Below are 25845 nucleotides of genomic sequence, written 5' to 3' on the forward strand. Positions count from 1 at the left end.
TAACAATTCGGCACATTCTCAATTCGTTGTCTCATACAACTTTTTGAGTGGATCTGTCGTCGCTTCGCAATTTTGTGAGAAAGTAAATTCTTGTGCTGATTCCGTAACCCGAATCTAAGTCATAATCAATCGTAGCCCCGCACAACCAGAGACCAAATTAAACACAAATAAAACCTTGTCTTTCGAAGGAGTCCGAAAAACCTTGTCTTTCGAAGGAGATCGAAAAAACCTTGTCTTTTGAAAGAGATAAACCCTTTCTTTTGAGGGAGACATTATTGTAACCTAAGAAACAAAATGCTTAAAAGAAAATAAAGATTGGGACTTTTCAACGGTGAAATACGATGAAAGCCCCTTCAAAATTGACAATGGAGGCTAGAGTTTAGGAGAGAGAGAGGAGGCTAGGGTTTACAATAATATATATTCCTTTTTGATAATGCAAAATAGTTTTAACAACTCTTCTAGTTAAGTACTTTGTAAAAGGTATGAACTTAATTAAACGTTTCAAGCTTTACCAAGTTTAATCCATACTCGTTACCAGAGGCGGATCCACGAAGGCTGCCCGAAAAAAAAAAAAAAAAAAAAAAAAATCAAAGAGACCTGTTATCTTAAATAACTGGTCTCTTTGAGGCTGCTATAACAAATGTCAACAAACTTGTTTTTTTTTTCTTTTTTTTTTTATTTTTTATTGAACCTACTTTCCATGTTAAATGAAAAGAGACCTATTATATATAAAACAGGTTTCTTAGGTTCTAATATTATTTTTTTTATTGAAACAAATTTTTTTTTTTGGAAACAAATCAATTCATTAATCAAAAGTCATACGACATCTACAAATGAAATCTAAATCAACAAATACATAAAATTGAATCAAATAAGAGTTTCCTTTATCAAAGCTACTATCGTTGAATAGATCTTGCACTGTGATACATCTCTCGCACACATCGCTGGAATATACAGCCTTTTCGGAGAGACGGTCTAACGATTTATTGTAGCCATAAGAATGATTTTCATCTTATTCACTTGAACGCATTTGAAGATTTGACAACCGTTGCGATCTCGGACAACTCTTTACCAACGAACTGATAATAGTACAAAAGATGATTACCTTTTTAATAAACCCTAACACAAAATAAAATAAAAAATAAAAATAAAAAATAAAAAATAAAAATAAATAAAAACCTAAACAAAAACAAACAACAAAACAAACGAAAACTAACGAATCCATCATAGGGAGACGGACGAATATCTACACTACTCGTGTAGATTTATTGAAAACTAAATTGCAAAACTAAAGAAAATTAAGGAAAAAGCGTCGAAAATAGTCTAATTTTCGAAGAAATTTAACTATTTATGGCCTAAACGACCAATAAATTGGAGAAACCCTAGAAGAGAAGAGGAGAGGCGAAAAAATTTAGAAGGTTTTATTGAAACAAATTACTTTTACTTATATTAGTACATTTTTATTTTTATTTTTTTTTTGAAACTCTCATTTAAGTTATTAAAATTATAAAGTAGTAGAATTTATCTAGCAAAATGAATTTTTAAAATTAAAGGCTAATTATTAAACGATAATACTAGTATATAATATAGAACTTTTTTCTAGTTTTTGTTTTTTTTCCTTATTATTCTATGCTACCCCTTATTAGAATTCCTGGATCGGCCACTGCTTGTTATGAAGAACTTAGTTGTGAATTAGATATGTGTAACCTTTATATCTCTTGAATTAATAATTTATCTAGACTTCATTTTCATGAACTATCTTTTAGACTTATTAACCCTTAATTATATGAACTTATATTTTCATGGATAAGTAGATTTAAGTTAAACATAATAGAGTTTACATAAATCATCGATTAAAAAAACTTATATTTTCATGGATAAGTGGAAATAAGTTGAACCTGATCGAGTTTACATAAATCATCTATTAAAAACTAGAGGCAACATATGACAAAACTTTGACCCTGTTTATTAAAGAGCGTTTTGGGCATAAATGAGCGGATTGGGGCTAGTTTAGATGTTATGTTTAGTCAAAATGCTATTTTCACTGCTCCGTATTTGCTAAAGAGAGGATCAATATAGAATGAAACCGCTCATTCGAAAACATTGCTTTGAATAGCGTCTTGAGGAAAGCGGGTTTGAAATTATATTCCCTGTATAATTATTAATCTTCCAGGCCTTATCAAACCTTGTTTCTAAATAATTAAAAACACAAATATAAACTATCAGTATTAGGCAAGCTGAGGTAGCTAATCCTGATTGGCTGATTATTAAAACAAAAAAGTTGAGTTTTTGACTAAACAAAAAAATTTGACTAATTAGACAACAAATTAAGTGAATAAACAATACTTTTTCTTTTTTGAAACAAAAGTGAATAAACAATACTTAGTCAAGTTGACTCAAGTAATTCAGTCACCTTGTATAGAAAATTCAAATTTATTGTGAATAAATGACACAATCACACAAAAAGTTAAGCTAAGATATCAAGAAAGTAAGTAAAAATAAGTAAGAAAAATGGGAGAAGTGAAGGTTTTGGGAGCATGGCCAAGTCCTTATTGTTATAAGGTAATATGGGCTTTGAAACTCAAAGGTGTGGAATATGAATATATTGAAGAAGATCTTTCTAACAAGAGTGATGAGCTTTTGAAGTGCAACCCTGTGTACAAGAAAGTTCCGGTGCTAGTTCATGCCGGAAATTCGATCTCGGAGTCGAATGTAATCCTTGAGTATATTGAAGAGACGTGGCCTCAGCATCATCTCCTTCCTCAAGATCTTCATGAGAGGACTGTTGCTCGGTTTTGGGTCAAGTTTGTTGAGGATACGGTAAATTAGTTATTTTCATTGCTTCTTTCCCTTATAATTTGATTTCCTTAAAAGTTTCTTAGATTTTTAATCATAATATTGTGAAATTATATTACGAAGAGAATTGATAACTTATTTTGGAATTGAGGGAGTATTATTATATATTTTGCAAAATTAAAATAGGCTTACTAACCCAAAAGCAAAATCGATTCAATCCGTTAATTACTTCAGAGAAATTTGCCAATGTTCTGAGCTTCTTCCTCATATATTCGAACTCAACTCTTATTTTAACTCAACACTAAACTTTAAGGAGTCTTATAAAATATTGTTGAGCTCAATATAACAAGCTCTTGAACAGCTTAGTTCTATTGAGGAACAAAAGACTTAATAATAAGACTTCATCTAAATTCTATCAAAAAGCTTGTTCGGTGTTAAATTTGTAAACTCAGTTACGACTGTCTTAAATACAGTGTTAAGTTTGTAAACTTGAAGTTAGGACTGTCTTAAATATTGCAGATCAGTCCTGTATTTTGGGCATTTTTCATTGCTACAGGAGAAGACCACCTAAAAGCAATAGAAGAAGGCAAGGAGCTGTTCAAGGTCTTAGAAGACCAAGCTCTAGGAGACAAGAAGTTCTTTGGTGGCGACAAGGTAGGGCTGATGGACTTGGCTTGTGGGTGGCTTGCTTCGTGGTTTGAAACAATTGAAGATGTAGTTGGTGTTAAGATACTTGAAGGCAGCAATTTTCCTCGTTTGAAACTATGGGCAGAAAATTTTAAGAATATCAGTAATCCAGGAGAACCTGCCTGACCGAGAAGAAATGTTTGAATATTACAAACAGATTAGGGAGATGTTTATGTCAGGTAACAAAAGCTGAGGATAGGACAGTCGGGTGAATAAAATATATTTCCTGCTGAATAAAATGTATCTCTGAACATTTAGTAGCTACTGGATTAAAACCAGAAGTTAGTGTATTATCAGAGATGTTTAACATGAAAGCAAACCCGGAGTCCTAATAAAACATAATCAAAGCAACTAATTCTGGATGTAAACCTGAAGAAGTCTCAAGCCTTACGCCTCATATTAAGCTTTGCAACTTTGCTTTCTGCTGATAAACTAGTAAATCGATCCACCCAAATATACTTCGACGACAACATTCTTCTGAACATAAATTTTCAGGGATTAAGGGCAATATCTTCTCTATTACTTCAGCAAAAAACTCAGTTAAGACTTAAGTATAAAATTCTTGAGCCGATCAGAAAACACTTGATTGTCACATCATTAGGGAAACTAGATAACAATATAAGTGGTCCACAAAATTGCATCACCTAACCTAACTTTAACTTTATTTAACATCTTAAACGTCAGTTTCTTAAACCAAGAAAATGCCCAGGCCATAGAAATAGTCAAAAAGAAACAGCAATAATAAAGCAGAACTTCCTACAACTTTCAGATCATAAGCTTTACCTTAAAAAAAGTTTGCATTAACAAATGCAAGATTTCATTTGAATAAATCCTCAATTTCACCAACAGAAATGAAGGAGGTTAAACTACTGGAAGTTTGGTCTAGTGTTTTTTTGTCACAGAGTTATTTGGGCTTTGAAACTCAAAGGCGTCGAGTATGATTATACAGAAGAGGATATAGCAAACAAGAGTGATGACCTTATACGATATAACCCAGTGTATCAGAGAATACCAGTCCTCATTCATAATGGAAAACCTATAGCAGAATCAATTATTATTCTTGAGTACATAGATGAGGTTTGGCCTCAGAATCCCCTGCTATCAGCTGATCCTTATGAGAAGGCCGTGGCGCGATTTTGGGCTAAATTTCTAGAAGATAAGGTAGAACTTCTATTTCTTTTTTTTTCCCCTTTCCACTGTTGATGTAAAAATTTCTCCTGTCTGACCATCTAATTCAGAAAATCAACACTCAACTATATAAGGAGTCAACACTTACAGCTTAGTTTTAGTGTTCATATAATGACATAACCTCAGAACATCCTCTACTAAATTAGGAAATATTAATGGATAGCAAATGAGTAAAATTAATAACTTTTCTTTATCCAAAAACCAAAATTTATATTCGGTTCATGTTTTTCCAAAACTTTTTGCACATGATTCATATCAACACGAGACTTCAAAATATATTTTCATGCCTAAGTAGATCTTACAAATGATGCAGAGCCCAACATTCTATTCTTATTTCCGAGCTGTTGGGGAAGCTCAAGAGAAGCTTGCAAAAGAAGCTAAAGAACTACTCCATGTAATAGAAGACAAAGGGTTGGGAGAGAAGAATTTTTTCAGTGGGAATCAAATTGGGTATGCTGATATATGCTTAGGATGGATTGCTTGCTGGTTAGAATTAATGCAAGAAGCAGCAGGAATCAAACTACTGGAATCTGATGAATTCCCCAGGTTACTGGCTTGGAGCAAGAGATTTAAGGAAGTCCCAGAGATCAAAGAGAGCCTACCAGATAATGATAAGATGTTGGCCTACTATAGAGGGCTAAGAGAGCGATTTACTGCAGCTCCAGCACCCTGATTGAAGGATAGTTTTTACCGAATAATGAAGTTCATTTTTAAGAATAAATTATTCTAGGCCAGTCGAAAGAAAGAAAGAGATAGAAGACCACCATCCAAATTCCATCCCGGTAAAAAGACTACCAACTAAAGGCGAAGAAGAGAAAGTGAGAGACAGAAGTATCACTGACGGAATCCTAGACATCAGCTTCTTCAAATGGATTTTTAAACTGTCATATTTTACCTACTACTTGGTATAGATTGATATATTCAATAACTCAATAATTTACTTTCATGTAAGAATTGGTTTGAAAATGTATTGTGTGCTACCTTTGACAAATCTAATTATTGCCTAAAAGTTTCAATAGCTATGTTTTCACAAATAAATCAACAAGAATGAAAAAACTTGCAGCTCTCAGAAAGCAAAGATGAGCATATCTTGCAAGGAAAGGCCAACGCATCTGGTTAAGTGAGCTTTGGAGTTGCTAGCTCTATGATGATTTGGCAGTTGCCTCAGCAAGCAATGGCTCAAGCTCTCCTTTATGGTAAAGCTTCACAGTTTCTGCATAAAACCATTAAGTAATTAATATAAACATCCACAATGAAACATTAGGATGGCTATAAAGCACACAAATTTTAGAGCATTTCAGACGATCGGTAGATGGCTATCAGTTTCAAGGTAAATAAATTAGGCTGCTTAGAGCTCAAAATTCAAGCAAACCCAAAAAGGAATTAACAAGACGCGTAACTCTGCAATAGATAAAAAAAATAAATAAATAAATAAATAAAAACTATAATTACCTGAACAACCGCCAATGTGCTTGCCCCCTGATCAGACAATAGAAGAGGATGTATAAGCACTTAAATAATATTAGTAAATCAGATAAAGATTGCAAAAAATGGATTACACTTGAAAGACAGTTTAAAAAAGAAAACATTTTCCACGATTATGAGGTTTGGTGAGGCATGATTGCCGACAAATGCAACCCTTTGAAAGTAATTGAATAAGCTAGTTGATATCTATTCAAAATAGCATGTGTAGCTGACTGCACTGCTAGACAGCTGATCTTGAACAATCAAAGACAGACATGATGCATGCAAATGTGAAATTCCGTGCAAGTTATTTTTTTTTTCCCCTCCATAAATAAAAAAGAGAAAAATAATTTAATACCCAAAACCACAGACATCAACTACAAAACATTGGTTTATGATGAAAATGAATCACTTGGAATCAAGAAATTATATGTTTCATCTTGTACCTCAAGTAATGGACATACTGTGATCATAAAACAGATAAAAAAAAAATTTCTCTCAAGACCACTCACCAATAAAAACATTTGGAACGGTGTATTGACCAGTAAGCCTCTCTAGTACCTTCTGCAGTTGAGGCCCTTGAGCACCTGAAGGATCAAGAGATCAAGATGCCAGCAAGTCAAGTTCTACCAAATACAATGATTCATAAATAAGGAATAGGGGTCATTTCATTTTTTGTGCTAGAGAAATAATTTTCAGTAGCACAAACAATAAGAAAGTAGAGAAAGGAATCAAATATATAATATGTGTGTGTGCGCGCGCGCGTGCCCGTGTGCGTGTGTGCGCGCGCGCGTGCCCGTGTGCGTGTGTGCGTGTGCGTGCGTGTGTGTGTGCGTGTGAGTGTGCGAGTGTGTGTGTGTGTGTGTGTGTGCCATTATATTCTCAATCAGATATAACTACGATTTTACTGATGACTGCCATAGAGAATGGTTAGTGCAAAGTATTTATTTCAAGAGCATAAACGTAACAAGAAATCTAGTGTTCTCTTCCAATGATCTAGGCTTTACCATATCCACAAAATTAGTCACAATGAATATGAGTGTGCAAAGCAGGCAGGTATGGCTATGCAGATGTTTATCCCAGTAACCACATAAATCCATTCTTTGTCGTGTTTAATCATAACAGTACTCTAATTAGTGCAATTGAATGAATGAAAAGATAGTTTAGCAAGTCACTGGTTGTCATATTTCAAGCACCTCGGCTATTCAATCTTTAGGCACACAAGAAAATTAAAGAGACAAACCTATAAAAGCTGAGTAATGAATAGCGACTTAAATTAGATTGGGATTATGCATTAGAGCATTTGATAAATGATCTGCAAAAGATATATCAAACCAATCGATCAGCATGCAAGAAGACTGTAATAATAGTCTTAACAGGTGCTTCCTTGATCCACTACTACTGTAGCACATTGCAAAGACAGTAATTGTTTTGGCCATATTGTCCTTAGACCTTATTACCAAGGTCGCCAAAAACCACAGTGAACTATAATCTTTCCCATGCTTAGAGATGCTGGAATCGTTTATAATGTAGAGACAGGGTTTGGTCAATTTGGAATTTGGACTCTCTAACAAATGTTGGAGAAGCTGCATGAGAAAGCTGCAGAATCTCAATCATCCATATACACTGGTCAGGCGGATGCTTGTAGGATCATAACAACAAATATCAATAATTAGTCTCATGTTGTGTTTGGATACTAGAATTTTATTCAAAATTTCTAGAATTGGGTGAATTGAGGTGTTGAGGAACAAAAGAATTAGCAATTCTGGAATTGGCCTGAATCCTTATTTAACGTTAGAGGCCCACCAAGCCATGAATGTGTAATTCCAATGACATATTAATTTTCTTGAAACTTTTCAGCAAAAGCACATTTTAATCATTCTCTTCCTCCTCCGTTTTCCTATCCTACCTGAATCACATTGTATGGGAAGCAACTTTGATTTCTCTCTCCTCCTCTAAATTCAGCCATTGGTGGTTCAAGGTTCGCTTCTCCTCCCTATTTCATACTTCCTCCGTTTCTTATTAAATGACAAATTTAATTTAGGCATATACTTTAAGGAGAGGAGAGAAAATGGTAAAGCAAGTGGGTAGACCATGTGCTTAGCTTGTTTAATCAAGTTTGTAGTGGGGTACTGTGGTCGACTAAATATAAATACCCCAAAAAGAACTATGTGTCAACTAAAAAAAAATCCCAAAAAGGAATATGCGTCAACTAAAAAAAAACGAAGGTAGTAAGCTCTCTATTTTTCTCTACAAAATATTATGCCTTCGTTCTTTCTGTTAAAGCTAGTAAATAGCATAGATCTCCTTTTAACCCTACTACATCTTCACCCATATTAATGAGTAATTATACTTCCAATTCATGAATGGTAATGCAGTTACAATATTGACTTTTTTTATTTTTCAAATTTGTTATTTTCTAGGAATACGATGTTCTAAGTCCTAGTAATTGTGAAAGATTCAATATGAAAGTGTTTTCGATAGATAAGTGGCAATCCCATAATTAAAATGCCACTTCCCACACAGGATCGGTGGTATTTGAAAATTCTAGAATTTAACTTATTAGCTTTTCCCAAACAGCATATTTGAAATTGGAATTCAAGCTTTAGATTCCATAGTTGAATTCATGGATTCCAAACACTATCTAAAGGAATTTGAAATGAAAATCAGCCAAAGTGTTTTTAACAAGAAGTTAGAAAGAACAATTTTGCACCATTACACACCTTATATTTGACACTTGGGAAGATATGCAATCAAGGCTCATATAGGTTGCACTAGGCTCATGTTTCTCGCTCTAAGGAGCTTTACCAACCATATTCCCCATAATAAGAAATTTAATTGTCCTGTCAATCTCCAATGGTTACTTTAGAAACTGCTTACAAATAAGTAAATTATCATGTAGGTTGCTGACCATTGGAGGATAAAAATAAAAATGTGTACTTTGAAAGCAGCAGTAGCTCAAAGCCTCAAACTCCACTTAAAATGTGACATGTGGATAACTAAATTTATTTTATTCATTTGTTTATTTGCATGCTACAATTTTTTAAATTTAGCCGTTAGAGTACTTTGCAAATAAAAGTTTAGCAACTTAAAATTATGATGTGGCAAGGCCAAAGTATTGTTGGCTTTGTAACTTGTCAATGGTGTTGCTTTCACAGGTCAAAAAATAACAACCATGTTAAGTAATGGGAAATTAGAGCAACTTTAATGGCAACACATTGAAAATTGCATTGCCACATCAATTTTTTAAGCTACTATACTTTCAAATTGCTAAGTACTCTAATGTTTAGCCAAAACACATACTATCTAGCAAAATATAAATAAATGAATAAATAAAGTAAAATTTGTTATCCAAATATCACATATTAAGTGGAGTTTGATTTTCTTAAAAGATAAAAAGAAAAAGAAAAAAGAAACTCAACCTGTCAGCTTGTTTGAGCTAATACTACTTTCAGATATTATTTTCTATTTTCCTCAGGTGTTGAGCTATTACTTGATATTTTCACTTATTTAAAAAAGATCCTTATGATTAAACTTTAGCAATCCTCTTACTTGCTAGTAATGATTGGTAACTCAGAAAGGTCATGAATAAACACCATATTAAGTACTGGCTAGTAACTTACAAGAGATGGGTGGCTACCCATATAGACTTGGGTGATTACATATATATCAATGGCCAGTTAAGTTCACAAATTACAGCTTATGGATGATGGTAAACATAGATACACATTCACATATACAAAATACAACTAAAATGCTCTAAGTTACTAAATTTTGTCCAATATAATCTTCAACAAACAACTCTAGCTCTATATGAGTCTTTTCATAGTCCAACTTGAAATCCATTCATCACTCCCTTCTCTTTATAGTAAAATATATAATGCCTCATCAGCAAATGTAGCTTAGTTTTGCATATAAATACTATTTAAAAAGGGACTTGGAGGAGGCCAACAATGTTACAAGATTTCTCCAAACATAAAGCAGCCATCATTTTACTTTTCAAAGATTTTCCACAAAAAAAGGAATAATATCATCTGCAATGGTCTAAGAACGTGCCTTAGAATCCTAAGTCTCACAATCCTAACAGCAGAGTGTGATTAACCACTAGGTACACCTCAATATACAACTTAGAATATTCAACCACACAAAAAAAAAGAAAAAAAAAAAAAAAAAAAAAACACCTTGAATAAAATAAACTCCTTTCTTAAATCGTTGGAGTTTAATAATTACTCTCCTTCGATAGTTTATTATACAACTAGAGGGCAAGGAGGCCTCACAAAATCCACCAAGATAAAGCCAACATCAATACCTATTAAGAAAGGAATATGAAGATATCTGCCCCTTGTATTATTCTCCAAAAAATGAATACTTCTGGCTCTTTATTCCAATTTCTTTGACATCAAACCGAAATTTTAAAGTTGCTTTCCAAAAGATATCCTCTTATTCTCAAATTCCTGATTTCAATGTTTATAACCCTATAAACCCATTGATATCTTTGAAAGTCTCTTGCTTCATCTTAATATTACCAATAAGCTTCATCAAGAACCAGAATTTCTATCTTTCAATCCCAACTTCACTTGACCAATCATAAGATCTTATCTTTGAAAGCATAGTGTAAAAACATTGCTAGGTTTAAGGCCCTTACTGAAAAAATTGGATTGCTGATGGGAAATGAGCACATATAGTTATTAAGCCAAAACCTAGAGTCCTAATATTTTCTGAGACAAATTACGCCAATCAACTTGTGACCCTAAAAAGGAAATATCTACAATATCATCATAATTAGCCCTCATAACAAAAGGAAATTCCAGCACCACACCTACTCTCATCCACCAATATAAAATAATTAAAAAAAACATCCATCAGTTCTCAAGGAGCAAAAAACACCTAAAGATCAACAATATCTTTCCATGACCAACTAAATGCTATCTCATGATTAAATATTGTGATCTAAACCCATCCAAAGTAAAGAATCTGACAACTATTCACTAGTAGTCAAAGAGAGCTTTCTTAATCAAGATTAAAACCATAGGATCAATGTGAAGTTTAGCCCTTCTATGTTTTAAAAAATTATAGTTTTTCTTATCCTCATCTGCTGACCAAGCTATCAATTCAACAATATTGGTAGATTGACTTCCATGATTTTATTTTAGTAGAAGTCATTGACTGAATTCACAAACAATGAAGCCATGAAACACTTATAATGACACTCAAAAGAATTCAAATAATGTTTCTCTACATTTGAGAACAAAGTCCTATATCAAATCAAAATACCCTTTTAAACGAGAGATATACACAAGCCTAAATTTGGATTATAAAGGGACCATTACAAATCAAAAACACTCCTGGAAAACAAGGCTTACATTCAAATTCCATGTTTGGATTCCAATCATCCAATGGGACCATTACCTTTCATTATTAAACCATGAAAGTATACTCCTCTATCTCTCTTTCTCCCAAACTTTTTCTTCTTCTTCTATCACAAGTTTAACATCAACTCTCATGCATTTATCTACACTATATAAAAGAAACATTAGTGTTGCTATTTGGTGAACCATCAATCTTATCGATTAGATACTTTATCTAAACACTCAAGCTCCTCCTTCATCTTCTAGATTGACAATTAATTTAGAATCTTTTTATCTTACTTCGGGGAATTTTGATGCGGGAGGGAGCTTTCGCGTTTGACTAAAGGTCAGGATCCTCCACCATAATCTTTTCCAATAGCTACTAGACCACCCTTTTTACTTGTTTTACTTAATCTATTCTCTTCAAGTTCTAACACTATATTTGGATAGAGAGAAATGGAGGGAAAGGAAGAGAAGAGAAAGGGAAAGATGCATCATCCTTTGTTTGGATACCTAATGCAAGGAGGGATGGGGAGGGAATTGGAAGGATCCATTTTCCTTTCCCTTTATTAATAAATCAAATCCCTACATTGTTGGAGAGATTTGGAAGGAAAATGGAAGTTCACCTTCTCCCTCACCTCACCTCCCTTTCCCTTCCCTCTTTTTCCTTCCCATCCCTTTCCCTTCACTATTGTTATCCAAACATAGTATAAAAATTCTAAAATCATACCCTTTTCTGAAAGGGCAGTCGTAACTATTTCAGCCCCTGCTTATATACTTTATTCACTTTACGAAATTTGCACTACGCTTGAAAATGAGCCAAGATTTACTTACAAGTACATCACAAAAGATGTTCTACCTAGTCTACCATCCTGGAAAACATTTATGTATGCTATTTCATCTCTTCCCATCAGAGGTCTCTAGAAGTTTAAAGTGGAAAGATTCACTAGTGAGAATAACTTGCAGTGAAATTGACTAATTCAATTTGTTGACAAATTGGCCCTGAGTATTTGGCTTTTGACTTGTTGTCAAGTACTCAGGCTGATCTACAGTAAACTGATACAGATACATGAAAACACTTCCACAGTTCCACCCATAAGGATGTCCTCTTAAAAGCACTGTGGTAAACATATAATTAAACTCAGCAATCTACATCCCACTCTAAAGTCAACTACTTCCATAATCATGTGTCATGTCTATCGCATGCTAAAACAATGCAGCAATGTGAAATATCAAACATCAGTATAGGCAGTTCATTCTAAAAAACGCCACCAACACTCAAAGTTAATTGTATAATATGACTTGCAGTCTTGCACTACCCATTTCTCTAACATTGATATGACAATACCTTTTAACAACCTCCTCCAATAGTCCAATCAATTCACTACGCATAGCTTATTAAATTGCATTCGCTAAACCATTCAATCCTCCATTATTCCCTTAAATAAAGACTACTCGCCCAACACCATTCTCCACCACTAAATCAAAAACATTATAGCCTGCAACCACACTTGAAAGAAAGGTGAACCTAAATTGCAATTTCTACAGCACAATCACATCCTTATAAAACACCATTGTAACAATGATCATACATATACTTCGTATATAGTAATTATTGCCCAAAGCCAGTACAATAAATTAACAGCCACAATCGACAACAGTCCAATAAACATAATTACTGCAACAATTCTACGTGGCATGTTAACTTTCCTGTTATTAAATATTAGTATTGATTTATACTTAATGCTAACTTAAAAAGATATAAACTAATAAACATACCCAATTCATCCAATTCAATAACCAATGGCTCCGTTCCAAGTCTTTTGAACAATGATTTCACCTCAGAAGAATACCTTCAACCAAAAAATTCACAAACATGAATATATAAGAACCAAAATCCACTTCAATCCCATCAAAATTTCCAATTTTGAAACAAACCCAATTCATAAAATCAAACAAAATGATCATAAAATAGATAAAAACTCAAAGAAAAACCTCAAATTATTGAAAAAATCTCCAAATTAAACACTTACGAACACCAAGTTTTCGAGTAAACAACAACTGGGTTTTCTGTAACTGTCTTCTTCACACTTTCCTCAAGTCTCGACCCAAAAGAAGACGACGAAGAAGAAGAAGAAGAAGAAGAAGAAGACGAAGACGATGACATGGCGCGAACCAATGTCGTTCGTTCTCTAACATTGGAATTGAAATTAAAATTGGTGGAATAATTCAATTTAAGAGCAAGGTTTTTGGTATTAATTCGAGGTTTACAAGCTAAGAAGTTTGAGAAAAATACGGGGGAATTGAAGAGGATAGAAGTGCGAGGAGAGGAGAGAGAAAATGAACAAATGTTCTTGGTAAGATGAGAGGTTCCTGCCATTGTTGTTTGATTTGTCGAAGCTTGGTGGTGGTGGAAGATTGGTGGTTGTATCGTGGTGTTATTTTCGATGTTTGCCTTCGATTTTTTTTTTTTTTTTTGAGTTTCTTTAGGGGGAGCTTAGGTTTCTCTCGGGGTAAATCTTGGATGTTTTTATCGCAAAACTAGCAATTTGGTAAATAATTTGGGCAAATTTGTGAAAAAAAAAACCTTTAAAATGCATCATTTTACGAAAAATAATCTGTTAAAACCTTTATAGTAAAAAAAAAAAATCCGAACTTAAAATTTTTTTGTTCAAAGAAACCTAGTATCACTAATTAACTTAATTAACCTCTAATCTCTTCTAATGACTATCTAACTCTCACTTAATTATTTAATAATTAAGTTAATGTATAAATTTTTTTTAAAAAAAAAAAACCACCAGCCACCCTCCTCCCTTTCCCCCTCCCCTGGCAACAGCCCCCTCCCCCAACTTAGCCGCCACTCTAAACCCTCTACCTCCGATGACCCACCTTCCGAAACCCTAAACCCGATAACCCACCATAAGATTATCAAATCAACCCCGTCAATGGTGGTTTTCGATCTTCGACGCCATGTTTTCCAGCGCCTATTGCTGGCTTAGTTTCCTCAATAATTTTATCTTTTTCAAAATTGAAAAATTGAATGATTGTAAATGGTTGAATGTTGATGGTGGTTGAAGAAGAGGGAAAAAGTGAAGTAGAAGAAGGAGGAAGAAAACACAGTCCCTCCCCCGTCGAGGTCTGTGGGCGGTGGTACTTCGGGAATTCTGGTCGAGTGGGTGTGGCTGGGGTGGTTTTCGCGGCTGATGTGGTGGGTAGGAAGGTTGTCGGGGTTAGGGTTTGAGAGGGGGTCGATCGTAGGTGGGGGTCAGGCCGTTTGGAGGTGGTTGAGGTAAAGGGAAAGGGCTCGGCGGTAAAGTTGGATCACCGGTGGTAGGAGTGGCTGCCAGGGGAATGGGAGAGAAAGGAAGGTGGCTGGGTTGGTGGTTAGAGTGGTGGTGGTTTTTTCTTTTTTAATTTATAAATTAATTTAATTATTAAATAGTTAAGTGAGGGTTAGAGAGTAATTAGAAGAGATTAGAGGTTAATTAAGTTAATTAGTGATACTAGGTTTCTTTGAACAAATTTTTTTTAACTTCGGGATTTTTTTTTTATGATAAAGCTTTTAAAAGGTTTTTTTTTTCTCAAAATGGTGCATATAAAATGGTTTTTTTGACAAAGTTTCCAATAGTTTGACATATCATACCAAATTACCAACTACCCTCTTTCTCTTTCCTCTAGCTACTCCACCACCACTACCTAATCACCCCCCCTCTCCTTTCCTCCCATTGACACGCCGAGTCGTCGATCAACCACCTATAATATCTCACGGCGGTTAACTGATCGGCTGAATAAAAGAGATCCTAGTAGCGAAATATGTAAGTGAACCCATATTAACCCCTTAGGGAACATTATTTGCTAATCATCGGGCATGTTGCTTAAAAGCAATGGTGGAGGTTTTTATAGTTAGATCTGAGCTATGCAGTTGGGGTCGTGTAGTTGGAGCGACGACGCGATGCTAGTGCACAGTACAATGCATGTGGGATCGTGTAGTTGGAGCAACGGGGCAGTGCTAGTGGTCGTGCAATGGGGAGGAATTTTGTTTGATGGTGATGATGGTTGTCTGTAGGGGTGAGCGAAAATTCCGGGTACCCATAATCGAAATCGGAACCGGCGGGCCCGGAATTGGAAATGGACCCGGTGATTCCAATTGCGGGTAATAAATTAAGGACCCTGTTGCAACCGGTTCCAATTTCAATTCTCAATTTCTTGGAATCGGAACCGGTTGGGTATTACCCAATATATATTGAACTAAATATATTTATAAAAAAAAACAAAAATATGTTGAACGTATCTACCTAGTAAAACATATATATATATATATATATAAACCAAAAAAATATTAAGATTTGTATTATATTTTAACAAGTACGTATATAAGTGGGTACCCGGTGGAATCAATTCCAATTCTTAAATTTTAGGACCCGCTTGTACCGGTTTCAATTCCGGTTCTGAATTTTAGGACCTGGTCCCAACCAAATCTGGATCCGGATCCTAAAATTTTGATCGGGTACCCGATTTGCGCACCCCTAATTATCTAGTTAAGTGATGGTGGAGGAGTGGATAGAGGAGAGAGAAGTCAAAATATGGAAATGTCATAATTTCCATACTATTCATAACCTTTTTTTGAGGGACCATACTATTCATAACTTAAAAGTCAAAAATACCCCAAGTTGTCTTTATTATAAACTTGAATTTTCCCTTTTTTAATGGAATTTTGTGGAAAAAATTATCTTTTCGTCTAAATGAAGATTGAATACGGAGTAGTACATTTTCCTTTTTTGCAAAAGTTACTTTTTAATGTTTTCTTTTTTAACAAATGAGTCATAAATTTTGAAATGGTACTCCGTGATGAATAGAAAAGACTCATAAGTTTGATCTCAGTTTTCGAAGTTGTCTTAAAAAAAATTAAGAAATGTCACCCTATTCACGAATTCTTACGTGTGGCTAGTTACATATTGGGTCACTCCATATATAAGCAATTAATAAAATAGTGGAGGTTATGGTGATGATGGGTATGGGAGATTAATGGACAGGGCTGCCCATTGATAATAGGGTCGGACCAAAATTTAAAGGGTCTTGACCTTTTAATATTTTAGTGGACAGGGTCACTAAAGGGCTTTAAGATATAGGGTCAATAATGGGCTTTTATTGACAACCCATTTATGTCAAAGAAAAATTAAAGGGCCAAAAAGAAAAAATCCAAATTTAAGAAAAAAAAATTAGAGGATTAGAATGACCAAAGAAAAAACCAGAACCTCCAATTTTTCTCCCCTCTTTTCGATCTTCTGAAGAAATAAACCCTAAGTTCTTCAATTGATTTACAAATTATTGCGATTTCGAGCTTTCAAGCTTCACAATTTAGACGATCTTCTTTGTTTTTCCTTTGAGGTTAGTTAATTTCGATTATTTTGCTATATGATTCGAAATTTTAGGTTAATACTATAATTGCTAAATCAAAATTGTTTGATCGGTGATGTCTTGTTGTGGGTTTGTATTGCTGTACTTTGAGTGCTGTTCTGTTTAACCAATTATAATAAAAATGATAAGAATTTCCAATTGTATAAACCAACAAATTGAAGAAGAATAAATAAATAAATAATTGAAATGGAAAATAAATACGAACGAAGAAGAAAAGAATCAGACTTACATAGCATGCAAATAATGTTAAAATGAAGCTAACAATATAATGTTAAATTGAAGCTAACACCTTTTCTTGAAGATATTCTGCTTAACCAATTATAATTGCTATTCTGAATTTTTAGTTGACATGAGTTTTTGCAATTTTTAATTAAATGCCATTAATTGTTGGTAATCTTTCTAAGCTTGCAATTGTGCAGTGTGTTCCTTAATATGGATGATGATACTACTACTACTACTTATACGACACGTGATGATGGATATAATGAATACATCACTCCGCAACGAAAGAGAAAGAAGAGGTCTAAAGTTTGGAGATAGCTTATTGAAGGGAAGAATGTTCAAGGTGAAAGAATTGCTACATGTGTACATTGTAATTCTATTTTATCTGCACATCGTGATAGTGGTACATCTCATTTGAAGCGTCATTTAGAGAGGTGTGCAAATAGGCCTCTAGGACTTACATTTGAGGAAGATAATGATGAAGAAAATTTTGTTTTTGACATAAATGAACTTTGAAAAGAGATTCTTAATTTCATTGTTGAGGAAGGTCATTTAATTTATTCACTATGGTTGAAGAACAAGGATTTAGGAGAATGATGAAAAGAGCTACCCCTAAGTTTATACCATTTGGCTGTGCAACCACAGAGAGAGATTTATTGAAGGCTTATGTATTGGAGAGGGATAAATTGAAAGATTTGTTGTCTAATGTTTTTAACATTTCATTTGTGTCACTTCTCACTTTGTTGATGATTCTTGGAAACTTCGTAAAAAAATTCTTAGGTTTAGGGCCTTGGCTCCTCCATATGATAGGGTAAGTATTGCTAATGAGATTTGTATGTTTCTTTGCCAATGGAAATTAGATGATAGGATACTCTCTATCACCGTTGATAATGCAACTTATAATGATGCAATGATATCTTGTTTGAAGAGACGTCTTGTTCCTAGAGGAGGGTTAAGTTGTGGTGAGACATTGTTTCATGTGCGGTGTTGTGCCCATATTATTAATCTTATTGTGCAAAAAGGATTGACTTGTATAAGTGGAATTTCGGATAAAATTCGTTCATTTATAAAGTTGATCATCAAATCTTCTCATAGAAGTGAAGAATTCTATGATTGTGCGGAGAAGATATTTCACCTTGATGTAAAAAGGAAATTGAACCTTGATATGCATGTTCGTTGGAATTCCACGTATAAAATGCTTGGCACTTCTCTTTACTTCAAAGATGTTTTTCTTCACTTGAGATCTAGTCATGCTTCATTTCAATCATATATTCCTTTAGAGGATGAGTGGGAAAAAGTAAGCGTGATTCACAATTTTTTGGAGTTGTTTTATGAGGTTACTTGTATATTTTCGGCGGTGAATTATCCTACTTCTAATGTGTATTTTAAAGATGCATGGATGGTGCATCGCCATTTGCTTGAGGCGGAGAAAGGTCCTTATGATTATTTAAAGGAAATGGTGAAACCAATGCTTGAAAAATTTGACAAGTATTGGTCGGATTACAATTTGTACTTGTCATGTGCCGCCATTCTTAATCCGAGGTACAAAGTGAAATTTGTGGAATATTGTTTTAGTAAGTTATATGGAAGTGTAGAGGCCTCAAGACGAATTAACTTGGTGTTGGGAACTATGAAGTCAATGTTTGAGGACTATAAGTTGCAATATGCTAGTAGTTCACCTATTGTAGTTGCTCCTTCTCCTCCTAGTACTTTTGGAGCTAGAAACTACTTTAATGATTATGACCATTTTGTTGGTACTAGTGCAAGGTCTTAAGTAGGAAAGTCACAACATGAGATGTACTTATATGATGATGCTTTAGATGTCAATTCACAATTAGATATTTTGGATTTTTGGCATCAAAGTTCTGTGAGGTATCCTGTGGTATCTAAGATGGCACGGGATTTGTTGACTATTCCTGTAAGTACTGTAGCTTCGGAGTCTGCTTTTAGTATTGGAGGAAAGACAGATTTGGCATTGCGAAATTCATTAAAGTCAAAAACAATTCAAGCTTTAGTATGTATGCAAGATTGGCATCGTGAAAGAAATCAAGTAGAGGTTGATAGTGAACTTGAAGATGAAATCATTGAAGAAGAAGAGGATGATGGTGCAGACCCTTTCTACTGTTGAATATTTAGAGTGTTGATGGTTGCGCGCTCGCGACCATGAAGGAGAGCCTGCGCAAGTTTGGCGCGGCCGCTCAGAGAGCGCGCCTAAACCGCGTACCTCTCTGGAATTTGGCAAATTTGAAGGGTGAGGATGGCGCGCCCGCGCGTCCTGGTTGGCGCGCTGCGCAGCTGGTCGCGCCTAAACCGCGCACCTCACTGCCTTTTTGTGAAAATTCGCAGTTTTTGGGAGGAGCGCCCGCTCCTAATATAGGAGCGCCCGCTCCACCTGGTGGCGCGCTCGCACCTCCTGGTGGAGCGCCTGCGCCTCCCTGTTTTGCGGTTTTTTCTGACGGTTGAGTCTTTTATTAAAAGGGCTTATTTTCTTGAAAGAAATATACAGAACATTATTCTTCATCTCCCTAAGCAGAATTTTCCACATTTTTCTCTCAAATTTCTTGCAAACTTTTGTGAGGAAACTCTTTCAATTATTCCAATATTGGTGAATTTGTCATCTTGATTTCGATTCTAGTACTAAGAACGAAATTGCTGTCAATTGTATCTCAAAGAGGATTTTCGGTTTAACCCGAGTACCGTGTGGGGGAAATAAACCTCTTTAGGAAAGTGTTCACACGCCTTTGACAGTGTATCAAGGATCTAGTCTTACGGGACATTGGAATTCTCATGTTCATGTTCGTTGTTCTTGGCTTGGAGGAAAGGCAAGTTTTATCATCTTCACACTAGTGTTGTCTTTAGAAATTTCTGTAATTTCTTAGATATTTATTACTTGATTGAAATACATTGTGTAGTATTTGATATTTACATTTACATTGTAATCATTTATTTTAGGTTTTGTTCCCACACAAATTTAAGTGTTTTCTTGTTTGAAATCACTGTAAAACCTAACAATCTAAAGAGGTTTAATCTTAGAATTTTTCAAGTATGTCTTGTGTGAAAGAATTAACAACAAATTTTTGAATGGTATGGAGGATGACTTGTTTGATGTCTATCAAAACATTGAGTCGGCCAAGGATCTTTGGGAGTCTTTGGAAAGCAAATACATGGCGGAAGATGCATCAAGTAAGAAATTCTTAGTTAGCAATTTTAATAATTTTAAATTTGTTGATGGTCGGTCCATAATGGACCAATTTCATGAATTGCAACATATTTATTGAAGGTTCAATGGGCACTCAAGAGGGGGGGGTGAATTGAGTGTTAAGTAATCGTTGGCTAATTTTGCTTCTTTTCGGATTATGTGTGAGGAACCAGTTGTGCTGGTTCCCGTACGCAGCGGAATATAAATAAGCAATAAAGAAGACAACAAATTTAACGAAACAAAGCAATAAAGAACACAACAAATTTAACGAGGTTCAGCCAACTCAGGCCTACGTCCTCCTATCCTAAGTTCTTTATTAATCTACTCCGAAAAACAAAGACAAAGAACACTCTGCTGTTCCCTACTCCGGGAACCAGCAAACCCCACACTCTACTCCGAGTGTGCTCTCGACTTACACTCGTAAGCCCAATGTGTTTGAACTCACAAACACTCACCCAGCCTTTAACCCCTTTGTTAAAGACTCAATACAAGAATCAAGAACTCCCCTTTGATCTCACTTCTACGAAGCTAATTAAGAGAAAAAGTTTAAGTACTAGAATGCTCTTGTATATGACTTGATGAATGGGATTAGTGCTTAAGTATATGCTCTCAAATAATTGCTCTTTTTGATTTCTGGAGAGGCACACGAAATATGTGAAATAAGATGAGTTTATATAAGCTTAGATTCCTAAAACCTAGTTTCCTTAAATCACACAATCTTAGAGAATAAGATATAATGTAATTTTAGGAAAGTTTTTATCTTATTTGATTTAATCACAAAGATAGAATCAATTAAGATAAATACTCCTAGATTTTAGGTAACCAAGAATATTTCATCTTATTTCCAGCTGCACAAAATATTTTCAAGATAATCTTTTCGAAAAAATCTTTTTGTAAAATCTTTTTCCAAAACGGCAGCTCGAATACAGTGAACCTGGTTCCCCGACCTGGTTCCCTGAATTGAAACATGTTATGAAACCTGTTCCAACTTTGTACCAGATTTCATATCATACTTCAATATATTTTTAAGCACTTATATAACCCAAACATGCAAGCATACTACGGAGCATATTACATGAAAAACCTAGATAACATATTAAAGCATAAATCGTCTTTTCTTCATGTAATCTTCAAGACTTGAATCTTCCTTGAATACTTCTATTATGAGCAAACAATCTTTCTTCGAAATATCTTCGAAAGGCTTCTATGCTCCAAGTCTTGGAATCAACTCAACTACTGCACATGTAACATGGTTAATGCACAATAAAGAGTATGTGACTGCTTTACCACGTAGCAACCATGGAAACATTACATACTGGTTCCCTACCAGTATATAACACTTTTATCATATAACTGTTCCCTGTATAAAGACAAGTTAGTTCAATAAGAAAACTCATGTAAGTAATAACTTGTCTGGGGAAACAGTGTTCTATGTTAGCTGGTTCCCCCAACTGTATCGAACACTTTCAAGGACCTGTTTCCCTTAGCTGTTTGTCATCATTCAAAACTATCAATCAAAACCTAAGGGACTCAACAAATTCCCCCTTTTTGATGATGACAAACTTTTGAAGTTCCTGAACCTGTGGACATGCTCAAAAGGAAAACCGTCAAAAACTTCAAGGACTCAAGACTCTTTGGAACAAGTCAGTTAGGCCAACTGGTTCCCTAAACAGAAAATAGAAAGTGCGAAATAAAAAGACTCAAACTGACTCAATCTAAACTAGCTAAACCTTAGGCTTCAACTTCAGACTACTTCCCCCTTTTGGCATCATTAAAAAGTATCCACAAGTAAAAGCAATGTGCACAAGTTAATGTGCTTATCCATACAATGGCATCAACCACCATTCAAGCATTATGCTGCAAAAAGAGATTAGTCAAACAGTTCATACCATAGCAGAGTTAGTAGTTCATACAAGCCAACAAAGTTCAACCAAAGAAGCCCAAATCCATCCAAAAAGAAAGTTCATGGAATGGAGAGAAGTAGACAGACCAACAAAATCAGTTATTTTAGAATAAACATGAGGGTGAGGAAACAAGAACAGAAACAGCATCACTCCTCATCATCATTCTCGTTCCCTTCCTCCTCCTCGAACTTTGCAACATCTTCTGCATCATCATCTGGTTCCTCTTCATCCCACTCAACCTTGTCATCATGCTCTACTTGAACCAATCGCATTATCTTACTAAGCATATTCTCATGGTTCTTCAATCTGTTTCAGAACCACTTCCTGACCTGCTGGTTCCTCTATTTTTTTTTTTTTTTTTTTTTTTTTTGTTTAAAGAAAGCATGAGAGATATGTACAGATTCAGAATGTTCTCCTTGTTGCATAACGAGTGCAAAACTGTTCTCCTTGTTGCATAACGAGTGCAAAACTAGCATCACATCAATCAAGCAAGGAGGTTCTTGCTGGTACCCTTTTTCTCTTGGTTCCTGGAACAGCGTCAATGGACTGTTCCTCCTGCACCTTCTCAGTGAACTTCTTTAATTGAGTTACTCTACTTCGTACCATGGTCTTAGCAATGGGTGTTTCCTCATAATAACCAACAATCTCTATTTCATCCTCTTCACTCTGAATTTTCTGAATTTCCTCCAACTTCGGGCTTAAGGACACTTATGCTTCCATCTGATGTTCCCCCTGAGACTGAGCTGGTTCCTTGAGTGAACAGTAACCAAATGAACAATGATGAATTTAAAGCATACGAGAGAGAGAAAGAGAATTTCGAGTGATGATGATTGATGATCTGCACAAAGGGTTAGTGTATATTTTTAACAATGAAGCACAAAGAGAGAAGAAGAAAAGAAAAGAGTTAGTTGAGCCAATAAAAAGCAACTGTAAAGGATATTTTTAAATTGAAATCAAAAATTTTGGTAATTATCTTTTACCATAATTATCTCAACCAACTATAAATAAGGCATATGATATGTTTGCCTTTTATATGGGATTAAATAACTGAAATAAGATAAATTCCTTCCAAAAGGATATATCTTATAGTAATCTTCCGAAAATAAAAGATATTATCGGATGACATATCAGAGCTGGTCTGCTGTTTTCCTTTGCTGGTACCTGTATAGAACCATGTCACGCTGTTTCTGGCAATTCAGCCTGATTTCACCTGTTTCTTACAACAATGATTCTCAATCCTTTTGAGATTTTGAACCATCTACACAACACTTGAAAGATATCAACATAAGTATGTACACACACTATACAAGAGAATACCATTCTAACCAATCATTGAAGGAAGTAATTGAAGCCAATACCTAAAATCTAACTAGACCTAAAAGGACTCTTAACCTACAAAAAGACTCTCTACACAAAGGCTTTGTGAAGATATCAGCAATTTGATCTTCACTTTTACAAAACAACATCTCCACCAATCCTTTTTCCACATTGTCTCTTAAAAAATGGTGTCTTATTTCAATGTGTTTTGTCTTGGAGTGTTGCACAGGATTCTTTGAAATATTGATTGCACTAGTGTTATCACAGAAAATAGGAACACTTTTATAAATAACACCAAAATCTTTCAGCTGGTTCCTTATCCACAGTAGCTGGGAACAGCATGAAGCTGCAGCTATATATTCAGACTCTGCTGTGGATAGGGCCACTGAATTTTGCTTTTTAGAACCCCATGAAATTAGACAAGAGCCAGGAAAGTGTGCCATACCTGATGTGCTCTTTCTATCAACTAAGAAACCAGCATAATCTGCATCTGTGTATCCAATAAGATCAATGGTACTGCCTTTGGGGTACCACAATCCCAGATTTGCTGTTCCTACAAGATACCTAAGTATCCTTCTAACAGCCTTCAAGTGAGATTCCTTTGGATTGCTTTGAAACCTAGCACACAAACCAACAGAAAACACAATGTCAGGTCTACTAGCTGTTAGGTAAAGTAGAGAACCTATCATTCCTCTATAAAGAGAAGCTTCAACATCTTTTCCCTTAAGATCAGCATCTAATTTTGTAGATGGGGGAACAGGTGTATCATAAGCTTTGCTGTTCTCCATGCCGAATTTTTTCAGCAACTCTTTTAAGTACTTTTGTTGATGGATCATTATTCCATCATCCATTTGCTTAATCTGCAGCCCTAGGAAGAATCCTAGTTCTCCCATCATGCTCATTTCAAATTCACTCTGCATAAGATTAGCAAATTCATCACATAAAACCTGATTAGTAGCACCAAATAAAATATCATCAACATAAATTTGTACTACAATCAAGTGTTTCCCCCTGGTTCTTATGAACAAGGTCTTGTCTATTGTTCCCCTCTTGTAATCATTTGCCATCAAGAAATTGGACAATCTTTCATACCAAGCCCTCGGAGCTTGTTTCAATCCATATAATGCTTTGTCCAACTTGTACACATGTTGGGGGAATAGTGCATCTTCAAAACCAGGTGGCTGCTCCACATATACTTCTTCCTTTAAATATCCATTGAGGAAGGCAGTCTTTACATCCATCTGAAACAGCTTAAAATTCATGTGAGCAGCATAAGCAATTAAAATCCTAATAGCCTCTAGCCTAGCTACTGGTGCAAACGTCTCATCATAGTCAATTCCTTCTTGTTGATTGTACCCTTGCACCACTAGCCTTGCTTTGTTTCTGACTATAGTACCAAGGTCATCTAACTTGTTTCTAAAGACCCATCTAGTGCCAATGACTGATCTTTCCTTGGGACGGGGAACCAGGTGCCAAACCTGGTTCCTCTGAAACTGATTTAACTCATCTTGCATAGCTAGTACCCAATCAGGATCAGTCAATGCCATTTTATAGTCAGTAGGCTCTACATTAGACAGGAAAGAATAGAAAGCACAAAAGTTTTGAAAAACATTTGTTCTCGTTTGAATCCCCTTATTTATATCACTAATTATTTGATCAGTGGGATGAGAAGATTGATATCTATAACTTTTAAAATTAAGACTGTTTTGTGCTTTCTCATTAAGTTGGGAACCAGCATGTTCATGGATCTCTCCTTCTTCTGAGGAGCCAGGAGGATTCACATTCATGCTGTTTCCTCTATCATTACTTACCTCAGGTTCAGGGGTGGTACCTTCTTCTGTTTCCCCTGAACTCATTACCTGTCTATTATTTGAGGAACCATCAGGACTTGGTTCCCCTTCAGAGTCCTCATTATCTTCATTTTCTTCTCTAGGCACTTCATCATTATCATCTGGTGGAGTATTTGGTAGGCCTAGATCTGCTTGCACTTCATCCGTGGGACCAGTATACTGGTTCCCCGTGAAATCCATCAATCCAATCACTTCATCAGGTTGTACCTGCGCAATCTCAGAAGACATGTTAAATTCATCAAAAATGACATGGACACTCTCCTCAACACGAAGAGTCCTTTTATTAAAGACTCTATATGCTTTGCTGTGAGAAGAGTATCCAAGGAAGATTCCCTCATCACTTCTAGGATCAAATTTATCAAGCTGGTCCTTCCCATTATTATGCACATAACATTTACATCCAAAAATGCGAAAATATGTAATGTTGGGCTTTCGACCTTTAAGCAGTTCAT

The 25845-nt window shown here is 35.1% G+C and overlaps 3 protein-coding genes and 1 pseudogene across 3 annotated transcripts; 3 read left to right on the forward strand and 1 right to left on the reverse strand.

Annotated features, from left to right (window-relative positions):
- Nucleotides 1-2382: 2382 nt before the first annotated feature.
- On the forward strand, nucleotides 2383-3743 carry LOC110689664 (annotated as a pseudogene).
- Nucleotides 3734-5689, forward strand: LOC110689665 (glutathione transferase GST 23-like). The gene is given in 3 exon segments (XM_021866434.1): nucleotides 3734-4373; nucleotides 4375-4644; nucleotides 4985-5689. Coding segments are annotated over 3 exon segments (669 nt in total). The 5' UTR covers nucleotides 3734-4334; the 3' UTR covers nucleotides 5345-5689.
- LOC110689666 (glutaredoxin-C5, chloroplastic-like) lies at nucleotides 5590-14386 on the reverse strand. Its single transcript, XM_021866436.1, has 5 exons — nucleotides 13517-14386; nucleotides 13263-13336; nucleotides 6648-6722; nucleotides 6124-6150; nucleotides 5590-5884 (listed from the first exon to the last, which is right to left on the reverse strand). Exons 1-5 carry the CDS (start codon nucleotides 13861-13863, stop codon nucleotides 5814-5816), a joined length of 594 nt encoding a protein of 197 aa, XP_021722128.1. The 5' UTR covers nucleotides 13864-14386; the 3' UTR covers nucleotides 5590-5813.
- Nucleotides 14387-16467: 2081 nt separating this feature from the next.
- On the forward strand, nucleotides 16468-18897 carry LOC110689845 (zinc finger BED domain-containing protein RICESLEEPER 2-like). The gene is made up of 2 exons (XM_021866678.1): nucleotides 16468-16871; nucleotides 17321-18897. Exon 2 carries the CDS (start codon nucleotides 17959-17961, stop codon nucleotides 18895-18897), a length of 939 nt encoding a protein of 312 aa, XP_021722370.1. The 5' UTR covers nucleotides 16468-16871; nucleotides 17321-17958.
- The last annotated feature ends 6948 nt before the right edge of the window (nucleotides 18898-25845 follow it).

This window comes from Chenopodium quinoa, unplaced genomic scaffold (assembly GCF_001683475.1).
Source record: "Chenopodium quinoa cultivar QQ74 unplaced genomic scaffold, ASM168347v1, whole genome shotgun sequence".
In the NCBI taxonomy this organism is placed as follows: Eukaryota; Viridiplantae; Streptophyta; class Magnoliopsida; order Caryophyllales; family Amaranthaceae; genus Chenopodium; species Chenopodium quinoa.